This window comes from Lynx canadensis, chromosome A1 (assembly GCF_007474595.2).
Source record: "Lynx canadensis isolate LIC74 chromosome A1, mLynCan4.pri.v2, whole genome shotgun sequence".
Classification (NCBI taxonomy): Eukaryota; Metazoa; Chordata; class Mammalia; order Carnivora; family Felidae; genus Lynx; species Lynx canadensis.
The window spans coordinates 132,150,048-132,175,631 of NC_044303.2; the positions used below are offsets into that span (position 1 = coordinate 132,150,048).

The 25,584-nt window shown below is 36.1% G+C and overlaps 1 protein-coding gene across 3 annotated transcripts in view; it reads left to right on the forward strand.

Annotated features, from left to right (window-relative positions):
- The window catches only part of LOC115518421 (spliceosome-associated protein CWC27 homolog), a 103,395-nt gene that overhangs the window by 8,614 nt on the left and 69,197 nt on the right, over positions 1 to 25,584 (forward strand). For all 3 annotated transcript variants that reach the window (XM_030321899.1, XM_030321897.1, XM_030321926.1), the window contains exons 3-10: positions 6,840 to 6,952; positions 9,937 to 10,080; positions 11,995 to 12,093; positions 12,727 to 12,830; positions 14,551 to 14,620; positions 23,131 to 23,210; positions 24,169 to 24,202; positions 25,450 to 25,581. In XM_030321899.1, the coding sequence (XP_030177759.1) occupies positions 6,840 to 6,952; positions 9,937 to 10,080; positions 11,995 to 12,093; positions 12,727 to 12,830; positions 14,551 to 14,620; positions 23,131 to 23,210; positions 24,169 to 24,202; positions 25,450 to 25,581 (776 nt within the window). The remainder of the gene's footprint in view (positions 1 to 6,839; positions 6,953 to 9,936; positions 10,081 to 11,994; positions 12,094 to 12,726; positions 12,831 to 14,550; positions 14,621 to 23,130; positions 23,211 to 24,168; positions 24,203 to 25,449; positions 25,582 to 25,584) is intronic.

Consider the following 25,584-nt stretch of genomic DNA (forward strand, 5'->3'; position numbering starts at 1 on the left):
GCTAAACCACACTGCCTTGACTTTCACCTGCATGATTATGATTGTCTTTTACCTGGTCTTTCTATCTAATCTCTTTACCCTTTTATTTATTCATCTGGTATTTGAATCCTCAGACAGCTTAGCTTCCTAGCTTTTCAACTTGGTTTCATTGCACTAAATAACTATATGGTTTCAGTTGACTATTATTTTATTTCCTGAGCAGTTCCTTCTTGTCCACATATCCACATACCTCCTTCATGTCCTCAGTCTTCTTTTTGGAATACTTTTTCTTTCCTTCCTTACTGTTTACAAGTCTACCCACTTTTTAATCTCTGTCCAAAATTCTGCTTTCTCCACGAAGCCTTCCATCCAGGATTCAGTGATGTCATTATAGATGTCTCTAGTCTGTTTTTAGACTGAGTCACAATTTGACTATTTTTCTTTCAGTAAACTTTGCAGAATTATATCCACTTGAGTGTTTTCTCCTTCAGAATATTCCCTTATAGAACTAAACATTCTAAACATTTTTGCAACTTGGTTTTGACGATACTTTGCATATGGTTTCAAATATCTCCTGTGGTGGCAAATCATTGTCTTTCTAAGTTATACCTGATTTGTAGAGACAGACAAGGTTAATTAGGTATCAGAAAACAGCATTTTGAGTCAAAGGCAGGGTGTGAAAGATAATTCAATATAACCAGTAAAAGGGTACAGCTAGAGCTCTCCAAATAGATAATAATTACACAAATAGATAATTATCAGGGGAAGATTTAAGGTATAAAAATACCCAGAGCCTCCTCCCCCAAAAAAAAGAAAAAGAGAAGGACATCTGTGAAGACCATTATTAATAATTGCTATGGCAGGCAGGAAGGAAATTGAGTCAGACAGGTAGTACAGTCAGAGAATCCTCAAATTACTATCAACAGAGTCGAGAAACACAGTAGACACAGAAAAGTCAGACTTCTTTCTGGAAAGAAGTTTTGAAGACTCAAAAGCTCAAATTTTACAGGGGAAGACTGGAAGTACAAAAACATTAGAAAGAATGAATGGTAATTAACAATCCATGACCAGGTGAATGGAAGAAACAGAAAACATCTGGATATAATATGACAATGAAGAAGAAATAAAGTTCTTAAGTTAGGTCATGATGAAACTTAATTGGAACAACAAAAATTATTCCCCTCTATAGAAGAATACGTGGAGAAAGAGAATAGAAAAATCATAAGAAAAATAACTACAGCAATTCTCTTAATTGAACAGGTGAGAGAGAGAATTATTACTGCAAAGGCTAACAAGAAGCCTGAGAAGGCTAACTGAAATGAAGATACCCCCAAATAAAGTCAAGTTTTTAAAATATAATTTGGAGAACCTCATTTAATTCACTAATTCTGTTACTTAAACAAGTCATGATATGTCAAGATCTTTTAGCATTCATATCAGTATTTTTTTCAAAAAGGGATGATTTCCAGAATTAAAGAAGAAATAGTACAAACTTAGGAAGGTGGAGCCAGATATGGCTCCCAACTAAAATGCTGTTCATAGCGGAAGTTCTTAGTCTTTTTTTTTCCCCCAGCTTTATTGAGCTATTATAGACAAATAAAAATTGTATATATTTAGGTTGTACATGATTTTTTAAAAGGTGTACAAGTGTGTACTATACATATACACTGGAATGATTATCACAGTCAAGTTAAGTAACGTATCCATCACCTCACAGTTACGAGTGTGTGTGTGGGTGTGTGTGTGTGTGTAGTGAGAACACTTGAGATCTTTTTTCTTAGCAAACTGCAAGTATACAATACAGTATTATTAACTGTACTCACCATGTTGTACACTGAATCCCCAGAAGTTATTCATTTTATATTTGAAAATTTATCCCTTTTGACCAACATGTCCCGATTTCTCCCACCTGCCAGCACCTGGCAACCACCATTTTACTCTCCAGTTCTATGAGTTTAACTTTTTTAGACTCCACATACAGAATTTGTCATTCTGGTGTCTGGGGGATGTCTTTAGTGTTTATAGAAATGAAAGATCTAGAATTACACAGCCTTACTCTTGGATTGCAGGTTTTGTGGAATAGTTAGGTGAATATTTAAAGGTGAGTGAAATTTTTAAAATATAGGTTAAAAAAGAAGGAAAGGGAAGCTTGTTGCTTTTGATAGTTTTGTTGGTTCCTCTGAAGTATGAGGAAGGAGTAAAATTTTAGGTTGGCAAAACAAAGTGGGAAGCAGAAAGAGAAGTAGTTAAGAAAATCAAATTTTTTATGCTTTATGTAACTATTAATTTCTTTATTTCTATTTTACCTCAGATTTACTCTTTAAGATCTATTCTTGGGGTGTTTGAGTGGCTCCGTTGGTTGAGCATCTGACTCTTGATTTCAGTTTGGGTCATGATCCCAGGGTCATGGATTGAGCCCCACATTGGGTTCCAGGCTCCAAGCAGAGCTTGCTTGAGATTCTTCGCTTTCCTTCTGCCTTTCTTCTCCACTTGTGCTTTCTCTCTCTCTCTCTCTCTCTCTCTCTCTCTCAAATAATAATTTTAAAAAAAGTTAAAAAAAAGGTCTATTCTTTATCAGTTATCTTTATCCCCTACCTCCTATTCTTTAGAAGTGACCAACATAAGTATAAATTAAGAGGTTAACAGAAATATCTTTAAAAAACTAAAATATTTGTTTATGGGGCGCCTGGGTGGCGCAGTCGGTTAAGCGTCCGACTTCAGCCAGGTCACGATCTCGCGGTCTGTGAGTTCGAGCCCCGCGTCGGGCTCTGGGCTGATGGCTCAGAGCCTGGAGCCTGTTTCCGATTCTGTGTCTCCCTCTCTCTCTGCTCCTCCCCCGTTCATGCTCTGTCTCTCTCTGTCCCAAAAATAAATAAACGTTGAAAAAAAAAAAAAAAAAAAAAAAAAAAACAAAACTAAAATATTTGTTTAAAAAAATCCTAAGAGGCCAAAATAAACAGGGCAGACAGGAAACAAAAGGAGTTATAAATAAAAAGTTATTAATGATAATGTTTATAAAATTAAACACAAACACCAGATTCTAGAAAAATACACATAAATCACTTAAAAGTGCAAATGTAAATTTCTATATGGTACTCGGCAGAAATATAATTAGATAAAGTGTACCATGATACCCATACATTGTACAGCCAGAAATAAAAACTATAATGGCAAATACCGGAACCACAGAGGCCAAATAGGAACTTTATTTCATATTTAAGATACATGAAAATGTCTTTCTTCAATAGTGGAGAAAATTTAGGAAGATATTACCAGACATAATGAAATGAGAAAATCACTTTCTTCACAATACTTATGGAAATGATACATAAAAACATTTAAGAAGAAAGTCAAATAAACATTATTGCATGCCACAAAATCTATTATAGTACATAGTAAACTATAAAGACAACCATAAATGCATTGTCAGCAGTGATATGAATAAGTTACATGGAAATAGAAATGATGGATATGGAGATTTTGTAGAATTTTGAAATTTTAGCCATGGTAGATTATAAAATTATGGTGTAGAGTAATTATAGAAAATTCCTACTCAGTATATATGGTATTATAATTTCATTCATCCAACAGGAATATAATTAGGAATATAAAAAGGAAAAGCTTAAAGTAAAAAGCCAATATCACTAAAAGATTTAATAGGAAAAAGGAGTAAGATGGGTTATTTTAAAATTGGAAAGCACAAATAATAAAGATCTCTTTCATATCCCTCTTCCCTCACATCTAATAGATTTCTGAGTCTTATTCTAGAGAATTCTTAAGTATGTGCCTCTCAGTAGAAGTCACAGTCATGGTTTACTCTTGGGACAATAGTTGCTCCCTGTCCCTCCAGCCTTGTCACTTCCTTCCAGTCCATTCTCTATACTGGGAGTTTGATATTTTGAAAAAGCAGATCTGATAAAAAAAAAAAAGTTGATTGGTTGCATATTATGGACCTAAAGGATTATTATCATTTTCTGATGTAGACTGGGGCATGTTGCATATTTAAACGAAATAGAATTTAAACGAAAATATTAAAGTTTGACCTCACATTTGTGTTGAACTTGAAAGTTTATAGATTGCCTCCACATTATCTTATTTAATCTTCAGAACACAGTGAATTAATTTATAATATTAATTTTATAATGAGAAAATTATGTGTACAGCATGTGGAGGATAGTTAATAATGCTGTATTGCATATTTGGAAGTTGCCAAGAAAGTAGATCTTAAAAGTTCTCATTGCAAGAAAAAGGAATTTGTTACTATGTGAGGTGATGGATGTTAACTATAAGACTTATTATGGTGATTATTTCACAATATATGCAAATAGTGAATCATTATGTTGTCCACCTGAAACCAATGTGATGTTAAATGTCAATTGTATCCCAGTGATTTAAACAGAGGGGAAAAAAGAGGGGCATCTGTGTGGCTCTCAGTCAGTTAAGCATGCTACTGTTGGTTTTGGTTTAGGCTCAGGTCGTGATCTCACAATTCTGTGAGTTTGATCCTAGAGTTGGGCTTTGCGCTAGCTGTGCGGAGGCTCTTTGGGATTCTTTCTCTCTCCTTCTCCCTGCCCCTTCCCCACTCGCATTATTTCTGTTTCTCTCGAAATAAATATAAAAAAATAAAAAGAGGGGAAAAAATAAATGGAGTTTAAGCTAGCAGCTAGCAAAAGCCAAGACTCAGAACTCCTCCTGCATGCTGCATACAGGGTTAACCTGAATAAATGGTTACTTAAGGATATAGGAGAGATACTTTTAGACCTTTTAGTTTTTAGTTTCTATTTGTAACCAAGGAGCACTTGTTTGCACTGGAGACCTCTTGTGCACACAGCCCAACAACTTCACTGGGAGAAGGGTTTGAAAAAATCAGTTGTTTCTCCTGTCTACTTCTTCCTATCTATCCTCTATACTGGATACAGTTGTTAGATTACATATTAGATTTTTTAAAATATGGATTTTATATCCAGTTATATCTTGCGAATGTAAATAATTATGAGGGTGCCTGCAAGCCACTATATTACAGTACTTTATGAATTATGATAAACCACATTCTTGTTTTGACTCATGAAGTGTCACTGAGTATCTATGTAATAGGTACCTCATGAATTCTATCAGTAATTTTTCAGTACAGTGCCTGGCCCACGGTAGGCACTTGATTTGTATTTGTCATTATATGACTTAGGCTGTGTTCAGGTGCAAGTAGGAAAAGACTCCTTTCAATGTTATTTACATAATAAAGACATTCATAATCTTGTACGACGACACGAAAACTGATGTCAGGCAGTTCTGCAGGCTCAGCGAAGCTTTCAGGAAATTCTGCTTTTCCCATCTTTCTCTTTGCGAGCCTCAGTGTGTGACTGAGCTAGGCCTATACTCAGTAATTGACTCCACCTCAGTCTAGTCTGTTGCTAGTTGGGTTTTGTTTGTTTGATTTAACAACAATAATAGAGTCTGTTTATTCAGCACTTACTTCAGGGCTACACCTATATTCTACATAAATTTTCCTCTTGTACTCACCTGATTAGTTCATATAAGTTCAAAACTACTTTGGGTGAGATAAAAATAATTTTTTTTTCCTTTCATTCAGGGATCTTTTATAAAAGAGGTGAAATGTACATAACATGAAAGTAATCATTTCAAAGACAATTCAATGATATTTAGTATATTTGCTATGTTACACAACCAGCACCTCTGTCTAGTTCCAAAACAGTTTTATTATCTCCAAAGAAAACTACTCATTAAGCAATCACTTCCACTTCTCCCCTCTCTCCTCCCCTGACAACCACCAATCTGTTTTCCATCTCTATGGATTTACCTATTCTGGATGTTTCATATAAATGGAATCATATAATATATGACTTTTTGTGTGTGGCTTCTTTCACATAGCATAGTTTTGAGCTTCATCTATGTTGTAGTGCATATCGGTATTTCATTCCCTTCTTTGGCTGAGTAATCTTCCACTGTATGTAAATACCTCATCTTGTTTATTCATTCACTCATTGATGGACATCTGGATTGTTTCTTCCTTTTGCAGTTGCGAACGGCACTGCTGTGAACATTCATATACAAGTATTTGTTTAGTGCCTGTTTTCAGTTTGGGGGGTGGATGTATTCATAGAAGTAAGATTGATGGATAATTCTGTGTTTAAATTTTGTAGAGCCATCAAACTTTTCCACAGTGCCTGTATCGTTTTACAACCCAACACGCAATGTACAAGGCTCCAGTTTCACCACCTCCTCACTAACACTTGCTAGTTTCCTTTCCTTTGGATGATAGCCATCCTAGTGGGTGTGATGTGGTATTCATTGTGGTTTTGATTAGCATTTCCCTAATGACTGATGATATTGAGAATCTTTTCTTATTCATATTGTCCATTGTTGCTACTTCTTAATATAAACTCCCTGATTCAGTCAAACCCTAATTTTTGCCATTTTGCTCTCAACAACTTCTTTGCTCATGATTTACCTCACCGAGATGCCATGCTTCTCCCACATGCAACTTCTTTTCCTTGGTGAAGTCTCCCTCGTGATTTTAGGTTCCCGATAATAAGTACTATTAGGAGATCATATGTGATCTCTCTTGTATATTAAAAGCTTCCAAATAATATATTTATGTATAAACTGTAATGCAATTTGAGAGACTCCTGGAAATAAGTACAACACAACAACAGTCATGCTTTTTTGTAGAAATTGTGCTGTTTTGAGTAGGCATTTTATAATAAGTAGGGAAGAAAAGGTTTGGGTTTAGGAGCCTATTTAGCATTCTGGGGGGGGGGAGATCTTGTGACTCTAATTATATTAACTCTGATAGCTATATACTTCACTTTAGACTTTGCTAAATTATTTTAAATTTCTTTCAGCATATTATGACAACACCATTTTTCATAGAGTTGTACCTGGTTTCATAGTCCAAGGGGGAGATCCTACTGGCACAGGGACTGGTGGAGAATCTATCTATGGAGCCCCATTCAAGGTGAGACTGAATTTTTATTGTTATTTATTTGCAAATCAATTTGGATTCCTTAATTGAAAATCACTGTGCCCCTGGTGAAAAACCTACATTTCACATTACTGCACAAAATCTGGTATTTATCACATGTTTGGGATTATAAGGGATAAGAGCAGCACTTACCCTATCAAGCATTCTTTCAGAGTTGTCTTATTGCTAATTTTTTGCTAGATTGAATTCAGGTAGAGCTAATGGTGGTAGTGAGGAAAATGTGAGTCAGAAAAAAAGACTACATAACATAATTCTTGATATCTGACTGTATCTGATATCTACAACTCTGTAAATGTAAAAAGGTTTTAGAACATTTCATATGCCATTTTAAAATATTTTTTTTAATACTGTATGGAATTTATATTAATGTGCTTGGACTGTTACAACAAAATACCATTGACAGGGTGACTTAAACAACAGGAATTTGTTTGTCACAGTTCTGGAGGCTAGGAAGTACAGATCAGCTTGCTGGCATTCAATTTCTGGGGAAGGTTCTCTTCCTGACTTGTCAACGGCCGCCTGCTCGCTGTGTCTTTACATGGTAGAGAGAGTGAGCTCTGGTGTCTCTTCCTCTTTTTATAAGGACATCACCGCTATTGGATTAGGGCTTCACACTTATGACATCATTTATCCTTTATTATCCCTTCATAGGCCCTGTCTCTAATACAGTCACACTGGGGGTTACAGCTTCAACCTATGAATTCTGGGGAGACACAATTTGGTCCAATGCAGAATTCATTCTTTTTTTTTTTTTAATTTTTTTTTTCCACGTTTTTATTTATTTTTGGGACAGAGAGAGACAGAGCATGAACGGGGGAGGGGCAGAGAGAGAGGGAGACACAGAATCGGAAACAGGCTCCAGGCTCCGAGCCATCAGCCCAGAGCCTGACGCGGGTCTCGAACTCACGGAGCGCGAGATCGTGACCTGGCTGAAGTCGGATGCTTAACCGACTGCGCCACCCAGGCGCCCCCAGAATTCATTCTTAATTGTGCACAGTAGACCCCTGTAGTGGAAAATGCATTACACAACAGGAAATCACAAAGGGACAGAAGAAAGAATTAACATAAAAAGTGTTAGAAAAAAGTATATTAATCAAAAATAGGTCAGTGATGGGGCACCTGGGTGGCTCAGTCTGTTAAGCATCTGACTTTGGCTCAGGTCATGATCTTACGGCTCAGCTTGTGAGTTCTGAGCCCCGCAGCAGGCAGGCTCTGTGCTGACAGCTCAGGCCCTGGAGCCTGCTTCAGATTCCGTGTCTCCGTCTCTCTCTCTCTGCCCCTCCCCTGCTTGTGCATGTGCGTGCGCGCTCTCTCTCTCTCTTTCTCAGAAATGAATAAACATTTAAAAAAATTAAAAAAAGAATAGGTGATTGATTTGTTAACTGCCAACACAGAACTAAAAAGAAAAAAAGAGTTAATGTCCTAGTTAAGGTATTAAAATCACAGAGGGTTCAAGTAAACACTAAATGTTGTTTTTTTTATCTGATGGTGCTAATATCATGTTCTTTGAATGAGTAAACATCATTAGTTCTTAAAGTGAGAGAATTTTTGAAGACATCATGTTTTTACTAATGAGATAGAGGGTCTGGAGTTTCTTTTAATTTTTTACTGGGTCACTGTGTGATTCTTGAGAACAACACTTGAACTGTTTGCTTTAATTTCCAGATGATAATGGCCTTAGAAAATGAGGAATGGTTATAATAAAAAAGTCTCAAATGTCACTATAAAACTATTTTGTATTTTACCAAATTGAGATGTCTCCGGATTTTGGAGCTTCCATCTAGTAGGAAGCATTCCTTTATTCTGTTATTCAGTGTAACAGAATAGCTCTTTTTGACAATTTCCTTCTAAATTGAGATTTTTGCCTATTGTGTCCAGGTAATATGGTTACCTTGTTAAGTTTTTTAGTTAGGTCATTTTTCACGGGGTATACAGAGTTAGAACTCTTTGAGTTCAAATCTTTGACAATTATTTATTAAGGAAAAATAACTTTCTTTCTGAAAAGCATTGATTACATAACATGGCTATATTATAAATGAGTCTAGCATCAGGCCTGGAATGAAATTCTGTTAACGGAGAGACTAATGTAGGTTATGGAGCCCTCCCATAGCAAGAAATTCACCTTAGAAAGGCTTGCTCTTGCTCTTTGGAAAACTGGCAAATGGGACCAGTGCTTGTTCAGAAAAGATTTAACAAAGACCTGTAAAAAACAGAGTAAAACAATTTATAGTAGTTTCCTTGAATTAAAAACCAAGAAGAAAGCAAATTTTTCATGACCTTTAGAACAGAGTGGGGAAGGGCAGTAGTTGAAGACTTTGCCGTGATTCAAAGGTAGGTTTTTTTGGAGAAAAAAAATAGAAGGTTCTAAAAAGTTAGATTACTTTGAGGGATGTGAAGAATAGGGGAATGAGTTTGAACTCACTTACCCTTTGAATGTCTTCTTCTGTGTAAATATGGGCAGCTTTCCCATAAAATAGGCTAAATTTGTGGTTGTGTATATTTAGAAGATACTTCCAGGCTAGTGAAGTCAAGTTTAATAGCATCGAGGGAATAAATACTGGATTTGCTTATACTTGAAAATCAGTTAAGGGGCGCCTGGGTGGCGCAGTCGGTTAAGCGTCCGACTTCAGCCAGGTCACGATCTCGCGGTCCGTGAGTTCGAGCCCCGCGTCAGGCTCTGGGCTGATGGCTCAGAGCCTGGAGCCTGTTTCCGATTCTGTGTCTCCCTCTCTCTCTGCCCCTCCCCCGTTCATGCTCTGTCTCTCTCTGTCCCAAAAATAAATAAACGTTGAAAAAAAAAAATTAAAAAAAAAAAAAAAAAGAAAATCAGTTAAATAAAACTTTAGCATTTTTGATTAGAAGTTGTATAGAACCTTGTTTACTGACTATGAAGGTCCTTATAACTGAGATCATTCACTAAACTTTTTTTTTTTTTTTTTTTTTTTTTAATGCTTCAGGATGAATTCCACTCACGGTTACGTTTTAATCGGAGAGGGCTGGTTGCCATGGCAAATGCTGGTCCTCATGATAATGGCAGCCAATTCTTCTTTACACTGGGTCGAGCAGATGAACTTAACAATAAGCACACCATTTTTGGAAAGGTTTGTGTCCAGTTATCTTCAGCTTCTATGATACATATGGCCAACTTATCTAGGAGTTGCCCTCATAAAAATATTCCCTGGGTTATTTTTTTATTATTTCTAAAAATGGTGGAATATATCCCTTTTATAGTGAACTATGAAGGACCATCTGAACTTTATGTGTGTATGTTTCAAATAAGTCATTGATTATAACTTTAAAATTTTCCTTTTTCTAAAACATACCGATGGTATTAGCTACTGCATCACTCAGCTAATATTATTTCTACATTCTTAGGAACCTAGGCATTATCTAGGTAACAAGATTTAGTAGTTTTAAGTTTTCCTTAAAGTTTAAAGTGGAAATTGTGTTAACATTAAAACTTTTTACCTGAAATACTATTTTGAATAGGAGCTATTTAATCCTGCTCACGTTTAGCATCATATGAGGGAATATCATTTCCGTAGAATTTTGAACCGTTTTGTTTAAAGGAGGATTCTGACCGTTTTGTTTTCTCACTTTCTCTTCTAATTCCCACATTCCCACATGTGTTAAGTCTTAGGCATGTTACACATCCCTAGTGTATCAGCTCCCTCTGCTGGTTCAGTAGGAATGGTTTCCCCACAGCCTAGATGAAACTGGATTTTCTGATGATGAAGAGGAAAAAACAAACTGAGCACAACTGGAAAACTGGTATTGCTTTCAAACTCCTGAGAAATGTTGAATGTAAGGACTCATGCTGAAAACATGTAGTACAATATTGTTGCTTAAAACTTAACAACGTAGGTGAAGAAATAAGCATTAGCACATTTGAACCACTCCAGCACAGGTTATCTGATGTTCAACGATTTTCCTTCCTGTTATTAAAAAAAAAAAGTAACAGCATATAATAAAATGAGATTTAGGTTGTCATTGTGAACCACTTTTTACAATTGCTATTATATACCTTTCGCACTGGAGACAAAGTATAGGTGAGTGATGAGAATTCAGAAAGGCCAACACTGTCGCTGTGTAACTTCTTTGAATCTCAATGTTCTTCTCTAGATAAGGAGTATAAGGACCTGTATTTAGGATGTTTATGAGGATTAAACAAGATAATATCTGTAAAGCACTTCCACGTGTTCTTATTTGCTTGTTCTGCCCAATTATAAAATCTAAATTTATTATTTTTTTTAATGAAAAGTTGTCATTTAGGGGCGCCTGGGTGGCGCAGTCGGTTAAGCGTCCGACTTCACCCAGGTCACGATCTCGCGGTCCGTGAGTTCGAGCCCCGCGTCAGGCTCTGGGCTGATGGCTCAGAGCCTGGAGCCTGTTTCCGATTCTGTGTCTCCCTCTCTCTCTGCCCCTCCCCGTTCATGCTCTGTCTCTCTCTGTCCCAAAAATAAATAAAAAAACGTTGAAAAAAAAATTAAAAAAAAAAAAAAAGTTGTCATTCAGTAGGAGGTTACCTGGCATTATATTTTTATTTTTAATGAAAACTGATATTATATATATATATATATGAAATTTCATAAAAATGTTATCAAGGGATTGAACTCCATTTCTCCTTTTCCCCTTTAAGATTAAGATGAAATTGCTTTATTTGCATTATTACTACATATGCTCCTATATAAAAATTTGAAATTTCCTTTTAGTTATTGAAAAAAATATTTTCAGAAGTCTTCCTTTACTTCAAAGATGAATATAGGGGCGCCTGGGTGGCTCAGTTAAGGTCCAACTTTGGCTCAGGTCATGATCTCGTGGTACGTGGGTTCGAGCCCCACGTTGGGGTCTGTGCTGACAGCTCAAAGCCTGGAGCTTGCTTCGGGTTCTGTGTCTCCCTTTCTCTCTGCCCCTCCCCCACTCACGCTCTATCCTCTCTGTCTCTCAAAAATAAATAAACGTTAAGAAAAATTCAAAGAATAATTATAATAGTTTGCAGTTTTCTTATCTGATAGGTTACAGGGGATACGGTATATAACATGCTACGGCTAACAGAAGTAGACGTTGATGAGGAAGAAAGACCACGCAATCCACATAAAATAAGAAGTTGTGAGGTAGGAGCATGATTTCTAAGATACAGTGCTTAATTGATCATTTAAAAGAAACTGATTATTAGTATTTTAAACTAATGGATGGAGGCTTTATACTAAATCAATAGTACAACTCAGAATTTGTCTGTGTAATTTAGGTGCAATTTCTGATTAAGAATTTTTTTTTTTAATTGAAGGTTTGACTTCAAGGATGAGACTTTAGCTGATAATCCAATGCATGAAAAGCTTGATTTACAGTGGAAAGTTAGAGGAATTAGACTTATTTAGCTGAATGAAGTAACTTCCTAAGTAATTTAAGAGTGATCCTTCATTGAGGAAGCAAGGTCCTTAAGAGCATTTGCTTTGGGGTCAAAACCCTTGAGTTTGCCTTCCTTACTAGATATTAAGGTTTCTTGAATATTTTTCCTCTTTATAAAATAAGGATAAAATACACTGTACTTAATTGCACATAAGATTATTGAGAGAATACAATGAGACCATGTAAGTGGAAGCACTTTATGTAGTATATATATTAGACTTATAATAGTTATGTGAGCAAAAAATATAAATGCTAATGTCAACATAATTAAATATTGGTCTTAATTTTTTGTGAAGTTTTAAAAAATGGAATAATGTTTTCAAAATATTTTTTCATAGGTTTTGTTTAATCCTTTTGATGACATCATTCCCAGAGAAATAAAAAAGCCAAAAAAAGAGAAACCAGAGGAGGAAGTAAAGAAATTGAAGCCCAAAGGCACAAAGTAATCATAATAGAAACATTTTTCTTCAGATTGAAAAGCTGAAGAATTCATTTAATTCATTTTATTTCCTTTTGTAACAACTGTCTACTAGTGAAGGGGGAGGCCAGTGTGGGCCAGGAAGATATCTGAATTATGCGGTTTTCCCTAAAAATTCATTTCTTATATTTAAAAACTGTATATAACTTGAACTTAATCTGAAGAAGTATTGTGTCAGCTGTCTATATGAAATCTGTATTAATAAACAGATAAATATTTGTGATCACTATAGCAATTATTTATATAAATGAGTTGAGAATTTTGGTTTTTTTTACTAATTTTTCAATTAATATATGCTCAGTATAAAGAACTTGGAAAGTAAAGTATGAATGATATAATGACTGCATGGTTACATAATTTTTCGCTCCTGTGTTGGAGTAAATAAGTTTCAGTATTTTGTCAACAGTATTTTTCACATTATTAGTTTTGTCTATTTTATAAAAATAGATATCAGAGAGTCAGATCTCAGCTTAATCTTTTAGTGATTTCCAGCGTCCATATTAGTTATTTTATTTTATTCCTAAGTGATAGATTCAGACAGTTCTAAGTGTAATCCTGCCTCAGTTTATAAGAAGCAAAGTGTGTTAATATTTCTGAGCCCCAGTTTCCCCATCTTGTAAAATGGAGATTATAATTACAACACCTGGTTGTTATGAAGATAAAACAAGAAGAGGAATTTGAAAACACCCAGTGGTATGGGTATTCAATACATATTTGTTTCTTTTTGTGACATCCTACAATATAAGTTAAGTCACTTTTATAAACTGTCAAATATGAGCCACTTTAATAAGCAGTTGATGTCTTGTGGCAAAATAAATTCTTATATAGCTATATATTTGCTCTCCTATTTTTTGATTCATTTATTTTGAGTAGTTTATCTCTGAGTGAAAGGTCACTGTCACCATATTCAGATACAGTATTTCATCACTATTATTTATCTTGGCAACAAGCCTGAAAGCTATGTGTTTTTGTTTTTTGTTTGTTTTTAATTCATAGCAAATATCTTAGGGATGATTTGGTAGTCATTGATTGCATCTAGGTTTTGAAAGAAAATTCCTCTTTGTTGCCAAATCTTTTATTTTTCCAATACTTAGAGAGAGTTTTAATAACTTATTATTTATCTTCCTTGAGATGTCTTTAATTTGAAGCCTCAGAGAAGACAGTTTCTTCTTCCCAATGGGCTCTTTTTTTGTTAAGATTATTGCTTATATTTTTTTTATTTGACAATTTTGCATAACTTTTATCAGTTTTTAAATTTTAAGACCTATTTTGGAAGATGCTAGATTAATTGCTTCCCATTTGTAGTGCTCTTGGGGCTATATATTTATTAGTTTTTCAGAAATCTCCATTTTGTTAACCAATATTTATGTATATAAAAAAGCTTAATTATTTCTGTCATGCTTGACTTAGTATACTTAATGGTCGTGCTCAGGATGGATTTTAGTCATTAGTTTCATCTAATATGTGAAGTATCTATGGTCTGAAGCCAATGCCTTAACATTATGCTGAAAATACAGATCCTTAGTAGATTTCTGCTGAATCCTAAGTCATATTAGATACTGCTGAATGGTCAAAATGTGTTTCTTCTTGTATATTCTATTCTATTGCCTTGAAAATGCAATAAGTTTTGTTTAATTTTTTCTTAATTTTCTTTTTTCCTTTTTTTTTTTTTTTTTTTGATAAGAAATTTTAGTTTACTTTCATTTGGAGAGGAAGCTGAAGAAGAAGAGGAGGAAGTAAATCGAGTTAGTCAGGTACAACGCTAAGTTGCCCTTTGTTCTGAATTATAAAAGGTATTTTTGTATCTCCTGCTACATGTGGCACAGCATGTTTTTCATAGTACACAGTCAGGAAGTGTTCGTTGAACTGATTTGTAAAATGACCTGTTGTTAGTAATATTTACAACTCCTGAGATGATATGCCCTCTTAAAATTGTAATTTCGTGGGGTTTTTTAACTTGGCTTTTTTTTTTTTAATCAGTCAGAACTAGAGTTAAAGAATGACTCAACTTTGTGATTCAGATTTTAATTGCTATTTAAATGATTTGCTAGATGATAATGATTATGATCATTGTTATAATAAATAGTGACGGACCAAGGTCTTACATTCATTTTAATATTATCTATCTATATATTATTAATGTCATTAATTCTCATCATAGCCCTTTAAGATACATATTATCATTATCCCCATTTCACCCATAAATAAATTAAGGTATAGATAGATTATAATTTGCTCACACAACTAGTAAGTAGCTAGAGCTGGGATTTGAACCTATGTCTGCCTCAGTATAAGATACATGTATTTGGATTATATATTGCCTCCTGGCCTTTGACCCTACCAGTGCTTCCATTAGGCCTATAAGTATCATTTTCCTGAATATCACTTTTATCACAGTATACATTGTGAACACCTATGGTGCCTTGCCATTATTTAGAGCAGTGAATCTGTTAAATATACTCCAAGAAAATCATCCTCAAGGGTTTGTACTCCCAAAGATTCTGGTATGTCTTCCCACGGATGATGAAGAAATTATGGAAATTTATTTAGAGAATCAAATTGGGGAGGGATGGGAAGGATGGAAGGAAGGGGAGGGAGGACTGCCTTTGATACAGCAGTTTGGTACATTATAATAATAGTGGAGGGTTGAAATGCAGAGTTTTTAATATTTTTTTTTTCAACGTTTATTTTTATTTTTGGGACAGAGAGAGACAGAGCATGAACGGGGGAGGGGCAGAGAGAGAGGGAGACACAGAATCGGAAACAGGCTCCAGGCTCCGAGCCATCAGCCCAGAGCCCGACGCGGGGCTCGAACTCACGGACCGCGAGATCGTGACCTGGCTGAAGTCGGATGCTTAACCGACTGCGCCACCCAGGCGCCCCGAAATGCAGAGTTTTTAAAAAGTGGACAATTCCTGTTCTTACATCTGTTTGTAAAGAAAGCCATAATGCCTTTAAACCACTCTTCTGTAAATAGATTACCTTTTTGCAGTGTTTAAAAAGAAAGAAAGAAGATTAGTGAACACGGAGACCTAAAGGATTAGGTTCAAAGTTTTATAGTAATTAAAATTCCATAACTTAGCACTGCCTTATTTGCTTAGAAATAGTTACCTATTTCTAACCAACAGTAATGACAGCATTGATTTAAAAAGCACATTATTTTTACCCTTGTTTTTAATTCTTTATCCATATACTTCCCTCATCACTTTAGATCCTCTCCCCTTTCTCTCTGCCCCTCCACTGCTCATGCTCACACACACCTCTCTCTCTCAAAGATAAATAAACATCAAAAAAAAAATTAAAAAAAGAGAAATGTTCTGGTCATAATTTTTGCCTTGCTGTCTTCAGTGTCCTTGAGTGATATGTTTGATACCATGGATTCAGCTACCACCTGTATGCTAATAATTCTGAACTCTAGGAACACAGCCCAATATTATTTCTGGGCTATTATCCCACATTCTTGATTTTTTCTCTAGGAAACATCTCTACTTCAGGTGTCAAAGTTAAATACATCTTTATATGAAAACCTCCTTTCTTTAGGCCTGTTCAGTATCATTGATCACTCTGGCACCCCAGTATGTCTGAAGTTATCTTCTTTAGATGTCAGAGCACTAGTTTTGCATTATTCATGATTCAAATTTGTGCCTTATTAAAATGAAAGATATACTTCATGTCATGATCCTGTGGGTATATTTGTAAATGGACAAAACCACAAATGTCAGATCTGGAAGTTGCCAGGAGTCCCTTTCACTGATGTTTTCTGAAGATGTCAAGTTTCCTTACATACCCATGCCTTCCCCACAATACCCCCACTCCTGTTTCTCCTTTTGTCTGGAGTGTCTTCTCCATCATTTGACTCCACTAGATTTAGCTCCACTATAAATAAATATTTATTTTATGTAATCTCTAAAATGGCCATGTGATATAGATATTATTCCTATTTAAGCGAAGAAATCAGTACTCAGAAAGGCTAGGTCACTGTGCAAGACCAATGTAATTAAGAGGTAGTAAAATCAGAGTTTTGGTCTTAGGTTTCTATAGCCATTTAAGTCTCTAATACGATTCAAGTGCTCAGAAGCTGCCTCCTCCCAGCCGAAGCCATCTAGAAGGCTGGCGGGAAATTGCATTGGTGGCACAGCATTCTGGGGTGGAAGGCAGCTCAGTGCAGCTGGCCCCCTGCTGTTGCCTAACTCCCACAGGGTCCTGGACATCAGGCTGAGCCAGGGAGCTGCCTTGGAGACAGAGCCAGGGTAGGAGAAAGGAGTTCTTCTATCATTCTTTTTTTTTTTTTTTTTTTTTTAAATTTTTTTTTTTCTTTTCAACGTTTTTATTTATTTTTGGGACAGAGAGAGACAGAGCATGAACCGGGGAGGGGCAGAGAGAGAGGGAGACACAGAATCGGAAACAGGCTCCAGGCTCCGAGCCATCAGCCCAGAGCCCGACGCGGGGCTCGAACTCACGGACCGCGAGATCGTGACCTGGCTGAAGTCGGACGCTTAACCGACTGCGCCACCCAGGCGCCCCTTTTTTTATTTATTTATTTATTTTTTTTTAAATTTTTTTTTTCAACGTTTTTATTTATTTTTGGGACAGAGAGAGACAGAGCATGAACGGGGGAGGGGCAGAGAGAGAGGGAGACACAGAATCGGAATCATTCTTTTTGTCAAATTAAATTTCTAGTCTGAAGTAAGTTTTGTTCAGTAAGTTTAGGATTGACTTTACTAGGAAATTAGTTTGAATTTTTTCTATTTGTAACAACAGTATGTGTTACATGTTTAAAGCATATCTTCTGCTGCTGCTGCTTACTATTATTGTACAAAGTAAAACAAACAAAATGTTTAATTTACACTGAATATCGTGAACGTGATAAAAGCAATTTGTGTTTGCTACAAGGTTGAAATGCAAAAGGAGAGCACCGCAGATAGTGTTGTCTTGCCCTTTATGTTTGCTCTCAAACCTGAAAAACACTTCACACAGTGGAAAGACTAAATTCGTTCCTTTTTGCCAAGAAAATTGCAGACCACAGTCCATTATCAAATGAATAGTATAGGCCTAGTATTGTGTCATCATATTTCTCTCATCTGACTCTATGCTGTGTGATAAAATTATCAAATGTTTGTTTCTGACCCTCAAATCCGTATCTTTTAGTTGGCTTATTCTTCTTTTCACCAGCTGCCTACTGGCCATCTCTCTCTATTTGAATATCTTACTAGTAACCCAAGCCCTAGCCAAGGCTTAGTTCATTATCTTTGTTTTCCAGACTTCTCCCTGTTCTGTGACTTCTTTTTCCACTCCCTGGTATCAGTATCTTCTAAAGAAAAATTTAGATTCCGGTGTTTTTCTTACTTTTTTCTCTGCAAAACCAGTTTGTTGTAGTATTCTACCAATTTTTCATCCATAACATATCTTAAATCTATTTTTCCTTTTAACTTTTTTTGCTACTACCCTCATTCAGGCCTTCATTTCTAGCCTGGGCTGCTGCCTTAGTCTATAGACTCGTCTCCCAAGTTCTTACTTTTTATTCTCTTTTACTCAGAACAGTCTTCCTGAAACCCTGAAACCTCTTTAAGATGTCACAGTTACACTCTGTTAACTATAGAAGTAAGGCCATGATCCCCCCTTTACCAATTCTGCCCTTTGGTCTAATTCTTCTTCTTCTTCTTCTTCTTCTTCTTCTTCTTCTTCTTCTTCTTCTTCTTCTTCTTCTTCTTCTTTTTTAATGTTTATTTACTTTGAAGGAGAGAGAGAGAGATCGCAAGCAGTGGAGGGGCAGAGAGACAGAGAGAGAGAGAATCTTAAGCAGGCTCTGCACTGCCCAGAGCTCCATGCGGGACTCAATCTCACGAACACTGAGATCATGACCTGAGCTGAAATCAAGAGTCAGACGCTTAACTGACTGAACCACCCAGGCGCCCTTGTCTAATACTTCCTAAACCATTTAAAACCACTGGAGAATAGGTCCAATACTTCCTTAAAAATTAAAAATTACATTCCTACACCTCATTTCAGACCTACTGAATCAGAATCTCCAAGGAAGGGGCCTGAGAAGCTGTACTTCTAATGAATTCCCTGGAATTCTTATCAGGGAAATGTAGGAAACACTGTTAGCAGACCTGAACTATTTGCTGTTCTACATAAATGTTTTATATTTTCTTTTCTGTGTGTCTTTGTTCACGTTTTTCACCTGCCTGAAGTCCTATCCCATTCTGGATGTCAAAGTCACACTTATTTTCAACACCTAAAATACCATCTTTCTAAATGTCTTTTCTTAATTGTTTCTTTTTCTGATCTAACCTTTGCTTCTCTTGTGATAGTTAACATTTTCCTTTTAATAACATCCATTTTGTTTTATTACACAAGAAATATGTGACTATGTTCTCACTGTATACTACTCAAACATTATACCCTTTTCTTTCTTCCATATTAAGTGTGTAGAGTTCTGGGCTATGGGCTCTTTGATGGTAAACTGTGTCATCTTTGAGTGACAGTAGGTTGGAGTAGAGATAGCATGGATTTGGGATCATACACACTCATATTGGCACTTTGCTTTCCACTGATACTTTGTGACCTTTACTTAGTCTCTCCGAGCCTTACATCTCCTCCTTGTAACATGAAAATACTCTGAACCATTTAGATTGTGAAATAAGGACGTGGGTAGTCATTACTTCGATACAATATGCAGTCTTGGAAAATGTTTTTGAAAGTCAAATGTCTTAAACAGTATACTCTATGTTGTAATCTGTATTATATTTTCAGAGAGCTAAAGAATTATCAAACAGTCTCTAATATGATTGTGAGTATTATTCAGACGCTGCTGCCCTCATGCTAAAGCAGTCTAGAGGGTTGGGTTGGCAAAAAACTTCACCAACAATTTGGGGTTGGAAGCCTTAACTCCACATAACTGCCCTAGTGCTCTTACTGAGCACTCCCTGGGGCTCCTGGATCGTAGCTTGAGCAGCCTTGAAGGGCATCCTGTACATCATGACCCACCAACAACCCATTCTCCACATGTGAATGGGTCTCGGCACACTGTGCAGAATATTTGGCTTACCGAATTTAGCTATTTGGTCTGTTTATATAATGGAGACATGAATAAGTTTAGTTTGAGAAAATACAACAACAATAAAAAATCATTGCAGGTTGTTGACTTAGAGGAAAGGAAATTCTCTAGAGGGCATGAGACAAACTCCAGAGCCAAAAAAAAAAAAAAAAAAATGGAAGTAGATTTTATATATTTTCCTTTTGTACTGTTCTTCAGACTTTGAGAACTGTTCCAATACAGTTTACCTTTGGGGTTAAATGAGACCTTGCTAAGAAAAATGAATGCTAGCCTGAATATTGGAAAAGTATGACCAATAGATAAAAGTAAGACTTACTGTTTTTAAATGTAGGTAATAATTAGAACCAAAGTCAAATAAGTGTCTTTTACAATGACCAAGAACAATTTTCAGTTTCACTGGATGGATGAAATTAAATATTTCTAGAAGTCTTGAAAATAATTGTTTCATTATTCATTTGCTTATCAAGTTCATTGACACCACAGTGTGTTAAGCTTTATTCCAGAACCTGTCTAACATCACAAGTTAATAATGCTGAAGTCTGAACTGGGGCTTTGGGGTTTTACTTTATGTGAAAGTAGAAATAAGATAGAACCCCTCTGGTTTATGGATTATCAGTGTGGGATTACAGAGACAACTTCACCCCACTCATTTATTCCTGACAAAGTACCTCTCCCACATGGGTTAGCTTTCCTTCATTATTTATTTCAGTATCTTTCTAACTACCTGATAAAATCTCTTTTAGAATAATAGAATTTTACAGCTCAAAGGGATCTAGTCCAACTTCCTTCCTTTATAGATGAGGAAACTGAGACTCTAGTTAAGTGACTTGCCAGACTGACTTCATTTCCTTTTTGATAGGATTGCATGATAGGAGGATGCCATAATAACATATCTGAGTTCTGGAAAGCATACTGTCAGAGTCTTGTGGACAACACGAGGAAATGTGATCTGGGAGATATTATAGTCAGATGGGTTTATAGTTGATTGAATACTTCTGCCCAAAGAGTGCTTTGTTGTCAACCTGTGCATGATTATTTGAACTAGGAAGTTAAAGTGGAATAGGAGTACCTGTAAATTCTGTACTTGAACTTAATGCAATCAGCTGAATAGGTATAAGACTTTATAGGCCATGAGTCCTAGTTGAATTATGAAGAGTAAGGTCTCTGAATAAGGAATTTAACATTCTTTGCATTTGGGGGGGATCACATTTGCAGCGTTTTGTTCAGTTCAGAACACATTTAGAAGGATACTGACAAACCAGATGCATTCAGAGGAAGGGAGGATCTACGAAGGATGGGGATGAAGCCAAAAACCATTGCACATGGAGAATGCTTGACAAGCTGGATATACTTTGAAGATGTAAAAAACTAAGTGAAAATGTGGTCCTAGGCTTCAAACATTTGGGGAGTTTTTATCTGAGGATCCCTGCCTTCGTTTTGCTTTCTTAAATAATAGTTTTATTCAACTGTCCATACTGGTTTAAAGTTTACTCCCAAATCTTTGTGTCTAATTTAAAAACAGATTTCAGAAAATATTTTTTCATGTGAAAGTCTGCAATCAAACAAGCAGTTTTCAATGAGGCAAGTTAAGTGGTAGTTTCATTATAAAGGTATCTCAATAGCTAGATTTAAAAAATAGTGAGTAAACTGTGCCACATTCCAGTGATACACATAGCATTTCTCTCACTGCAAGATATGCTAACATTTTTACCTCAAATCCCAAGTTATAAAAAGAATCTTTTTCTCACCCCTAAAAGTTATATGGATGGACAAATATACCACTTTTGAGATAAAATAAGAATGCTTTGTCCTATTCTCATTTATTCCAAGAAATTAAAGTCTCCCAAAAACTTGGATCTGGGGGTGCACACAACATGAAGACTCCTGCCAGGCCTTTTGCACAGAAGGTTGTCAGAAATGTTGAACAGTCTAATTTACAAACTGTTCTGGCCTGATTAAATTGTATTAAACTTTACTTATCGTCCTAGTTGTTTATACTTAACTAGTTTTAAAAAGATGTTAATATATTGTATTCATCTCATATTTCTGCTGTAACTAATGACTGTCAATTTAGTGGTTTGAAGCAAAACAGATTTTATATGGTACATTTCTGGGGTCACAGGTCCAAAACAGGTTTCCCTGGGCTACATACTGGGGTATTGGCCGGGCTTCCTTCCTTCTGGAGGTTCTGGGAAGAATCTCTTCCCTTCACTTTTCCACCTTTAGAGCTCATTTGCATTCCTTGGCTTGTGGCCGCTTCCTCTAGCTTCAAAGCCAACAATAGCCCGTAGAGTCTTTCTCATGCTTTATCATTATGGGATAGACTCTCCTGCCTCCCTCTTTCACTCGTAAGGACTCTTGTGATTACATTGGATGTACCCTGATAGACCAGGATAATCTCCCCATCTCAGAATCCTTAATTTATCCACAAAGTCCCTTTTGCCATGTCAGGTAACATATTCACAGGCTTTGAGGACTAGGATGTGGACATCTGTAGGGGGTCATTATTATACCTACCAATCTCTTTGTATTTAAACTGTACTCTATTCACTATGCCTAATAGCAGACATTGCTTGTAGTTTGTTTTAGTTCTAGAAGGTAAAACTAGGACTGGTTGGATGGTTAGAAATTGCACGTGGATTTTTTACCCTCCAATTAGAAAGAGAACTGTCCAAGAAGAGAAGACTAGAAGAATTTTAAAAGGGTGGTGTGTGTGTGTGTGTGTGTGTGTGTGTGTGTGTGTGTGTGGTGTGGTTGTAAGCTCCTTTCAGGTGTTGAGATACTGGTTAACTAGTCAGCAGTGATGTCAAGGAGATTCCTGCTTTGGGTGAGAGACTAGATTAAGTGGCCTATGAGATCTTTATTTTTCAACTATTAACTCTGGTTCTGTGCTAAAGGTCAGAGAATGTGATCGGGTTCTTCAGAGAAACAATACATGTATATGTGCAGTTCTGTGGTAACTTATTTTGAAGGATGTATCATTTTTTGGAAGAAAAGGTGTTTTTAAAATAATATTTTCTATCAATGCAAGAGTTAGCTTCTTACTTATAAAGCTTTAATTTATGCTGAAAATTTCAGGAACATATATCTTTTGCTAGCCACATTACAGCAGTACTAGATTTTATGTAAATTTGTTAACTTGCCCTTTTGGAAGACTATTTTATTTCTTCCTCACTTATGATTATATCATGTATTTCTTCCTAGAGCATGAAGGGAAAAAGCAAAAGTAGTCATGACTTGCTTAAGGATGATCCCCATCTCAGTTCTGTGCCAGCTGTTGGAAGGTTAGTATGCTACCAATGTGATCCCAAATACTTATTTTCTGGCTCAGATATTTTCTCACTGCTTTTGTGACAAAATGGTCTGTTCTCTTAAATCCAGTTTTTTCAACTCAGACAAAAAAAAGCATTTTGGTGATGGAGATAGTAGAGGTTCTAGCATAATGGAGGGAAGCACACTGGCCTCTTACACTCATCTTACTATCTATCTCTGTTGAACTAATTAAATTTAAAATTAAGTGCTAAACTTTTAAATCTGGGGATAGTTTGAATAGGAAACTGTTTGCTTTTTTTTTTTTTAAGTTTAATGTTTAATTCAAAGTTGCTTTGAAGCATTTTGTACCAGTTGGTATGATGAGTAAACAAATCGGAGTTGAAAAATTTTGTGAAGTCACTGTATTTTAGACCAATTCATTGAGTATTTTTTTCTGACATATTTTAGGAGTTAACAGAAAACTCTCTCTATCTTTGTTGCTTCTCTCTGAGAAGGGAGGATGTATTACTGTTAAATACAACTGCACATGATATTGGGACAATGTCTCAAATGGGGATTAAAACACTATTGTACTGAATTTAGCTTGTGTTACAAAATTCTATTTCAAAAAAATCTTTTCTTAATATCCTGGTAGTTTAAGGATTTGGCCTTTTCAGCCAGAATATGTCAAGCCAATGGAAGAAATTGTTTTCTCAACTCCTCTGTTCATAAAAATATCACTATTAGTTGTTATTTGCTTTTTTCTGTTAATTCTAGTGAATTTGTATATGTGCTAATCGGGCATACTTATTATTCTATTTGTAAAAATGAATCTCTTTTAGAATGTTTCTGTTTGCTCTACAATGCCATTCTGAAATTCCTATGTTTTGAACTGTTAATCCCAGCAAAATATTCTAAATTTTGATTGGTGAATAATTTTATTAGTTTCATTTTGAAGGTAAACTTTACTTGCTTTCATTTTTTTTGTAGCGAAAAAGGTGATGCAGCAGGAGATTCAGCTAATGTGAGTAGTAATCTTACTATAAATATAGTTTGAACAATTAAAAAAATTTTAAAGATTGAAAACTAAATCATTTATTTTGATTGAAGTATTTCCTTCCAAGTGTGCATGTAGATGTGTATTTCCCTACAAACTGAAATCATACGTATATGAATTTCTAGCCCATTTTTCTCCCTCTCACTACTAGAATACTCAAAATTTAGATGTCATTGATTTTATTTCATTGTGTTAAAAGTTTAAATGTTGGGGTGCCTGGGTGGCTCAGTCGGTTAAGTGTCTGACTTCGCCTTAGGTCATGATCTCACGGTTCGTGAGTTTGAGCCCTGCATCGGGCTCTGTTCTGACAGCTCAGAACTTGGATCCTGCTTTAGATTCTGTGTCTCCCTCTCTGCTCCTCCTCTGCTCACAGTCTGTCTCTCACTCTCTCAAAAATATGTAAACATAAAAAAAAATTTTTTAAACAAAAGTTTAAATGTTGATGCGTGGGCATCCTACACAGCGTATAGGAAAATGCTTAGATTAGTCATTTATAGCAGTATTCCTTGATGTACACAATTCAGAAGATTCTCATTCAAGACTATAGCGATCTTTATTAATTGTATTGGCTATTAAAGCTGATTATAAAAAAGACCTAAAGGAGGTGTAAGAGCAAGCAGTGCAGGTGCATAGAATTTGGGTGTTTCTGAATGGAGAGAACGCCAGCGCTAAAGCTGACTGGTGTTGCCGGCCTGGAGTTGTAGGAGATTGTGTCAGGGAGTACAGACTGTACAGGGTCCTGAGTGAGTTGAGGGTCCCCTGGAGGATTCTGAGAAGGGGAGTAATTGCTGTGACTTCAATTATAGTAAGAAATCTAAGCTTCTCCACCTTCTCCTCATCTACTTGAATTAATCTCTGGTTGAGGTCAGTATGCTGGCCAACTGCCTGCAGAAGTTACATTTCCCCTGGGAAAGAACAGAAATGTGGACAACACAATATCCTGGGTGATACAGAGGGAGCACCGCCTGTGCTGCACAGAGGGGCTGTGTGTGAAGGGAGCAAACACTCCTTACTCAGGTATCCCATACTGATGTAGTTGGCCTACAGCAGACCATACGGGTATTCCCGCCTGTAGCAAATGCTTCAAGTCCTTACTAATTTAAAATAAAAAAACAAAACTGGCTTAGAATGCAATGTGGAGAGTTGGAGATGGATCTCTGGTGGTGTAAGGGGATGTGGGATGCCTAGCAAATACTGCATTTCAATTTCTACAGGATGGAGAATATGAAGGTGCAGAGCATGATGAATATATTGATGGTGATGGGAAGAACCTGATGAGAGAAAGGATTGCAAAAAAATTAAAAAAGGACACCGGTGCAAATGTGAAGTCCACTGGAGAGGGAGAAGTG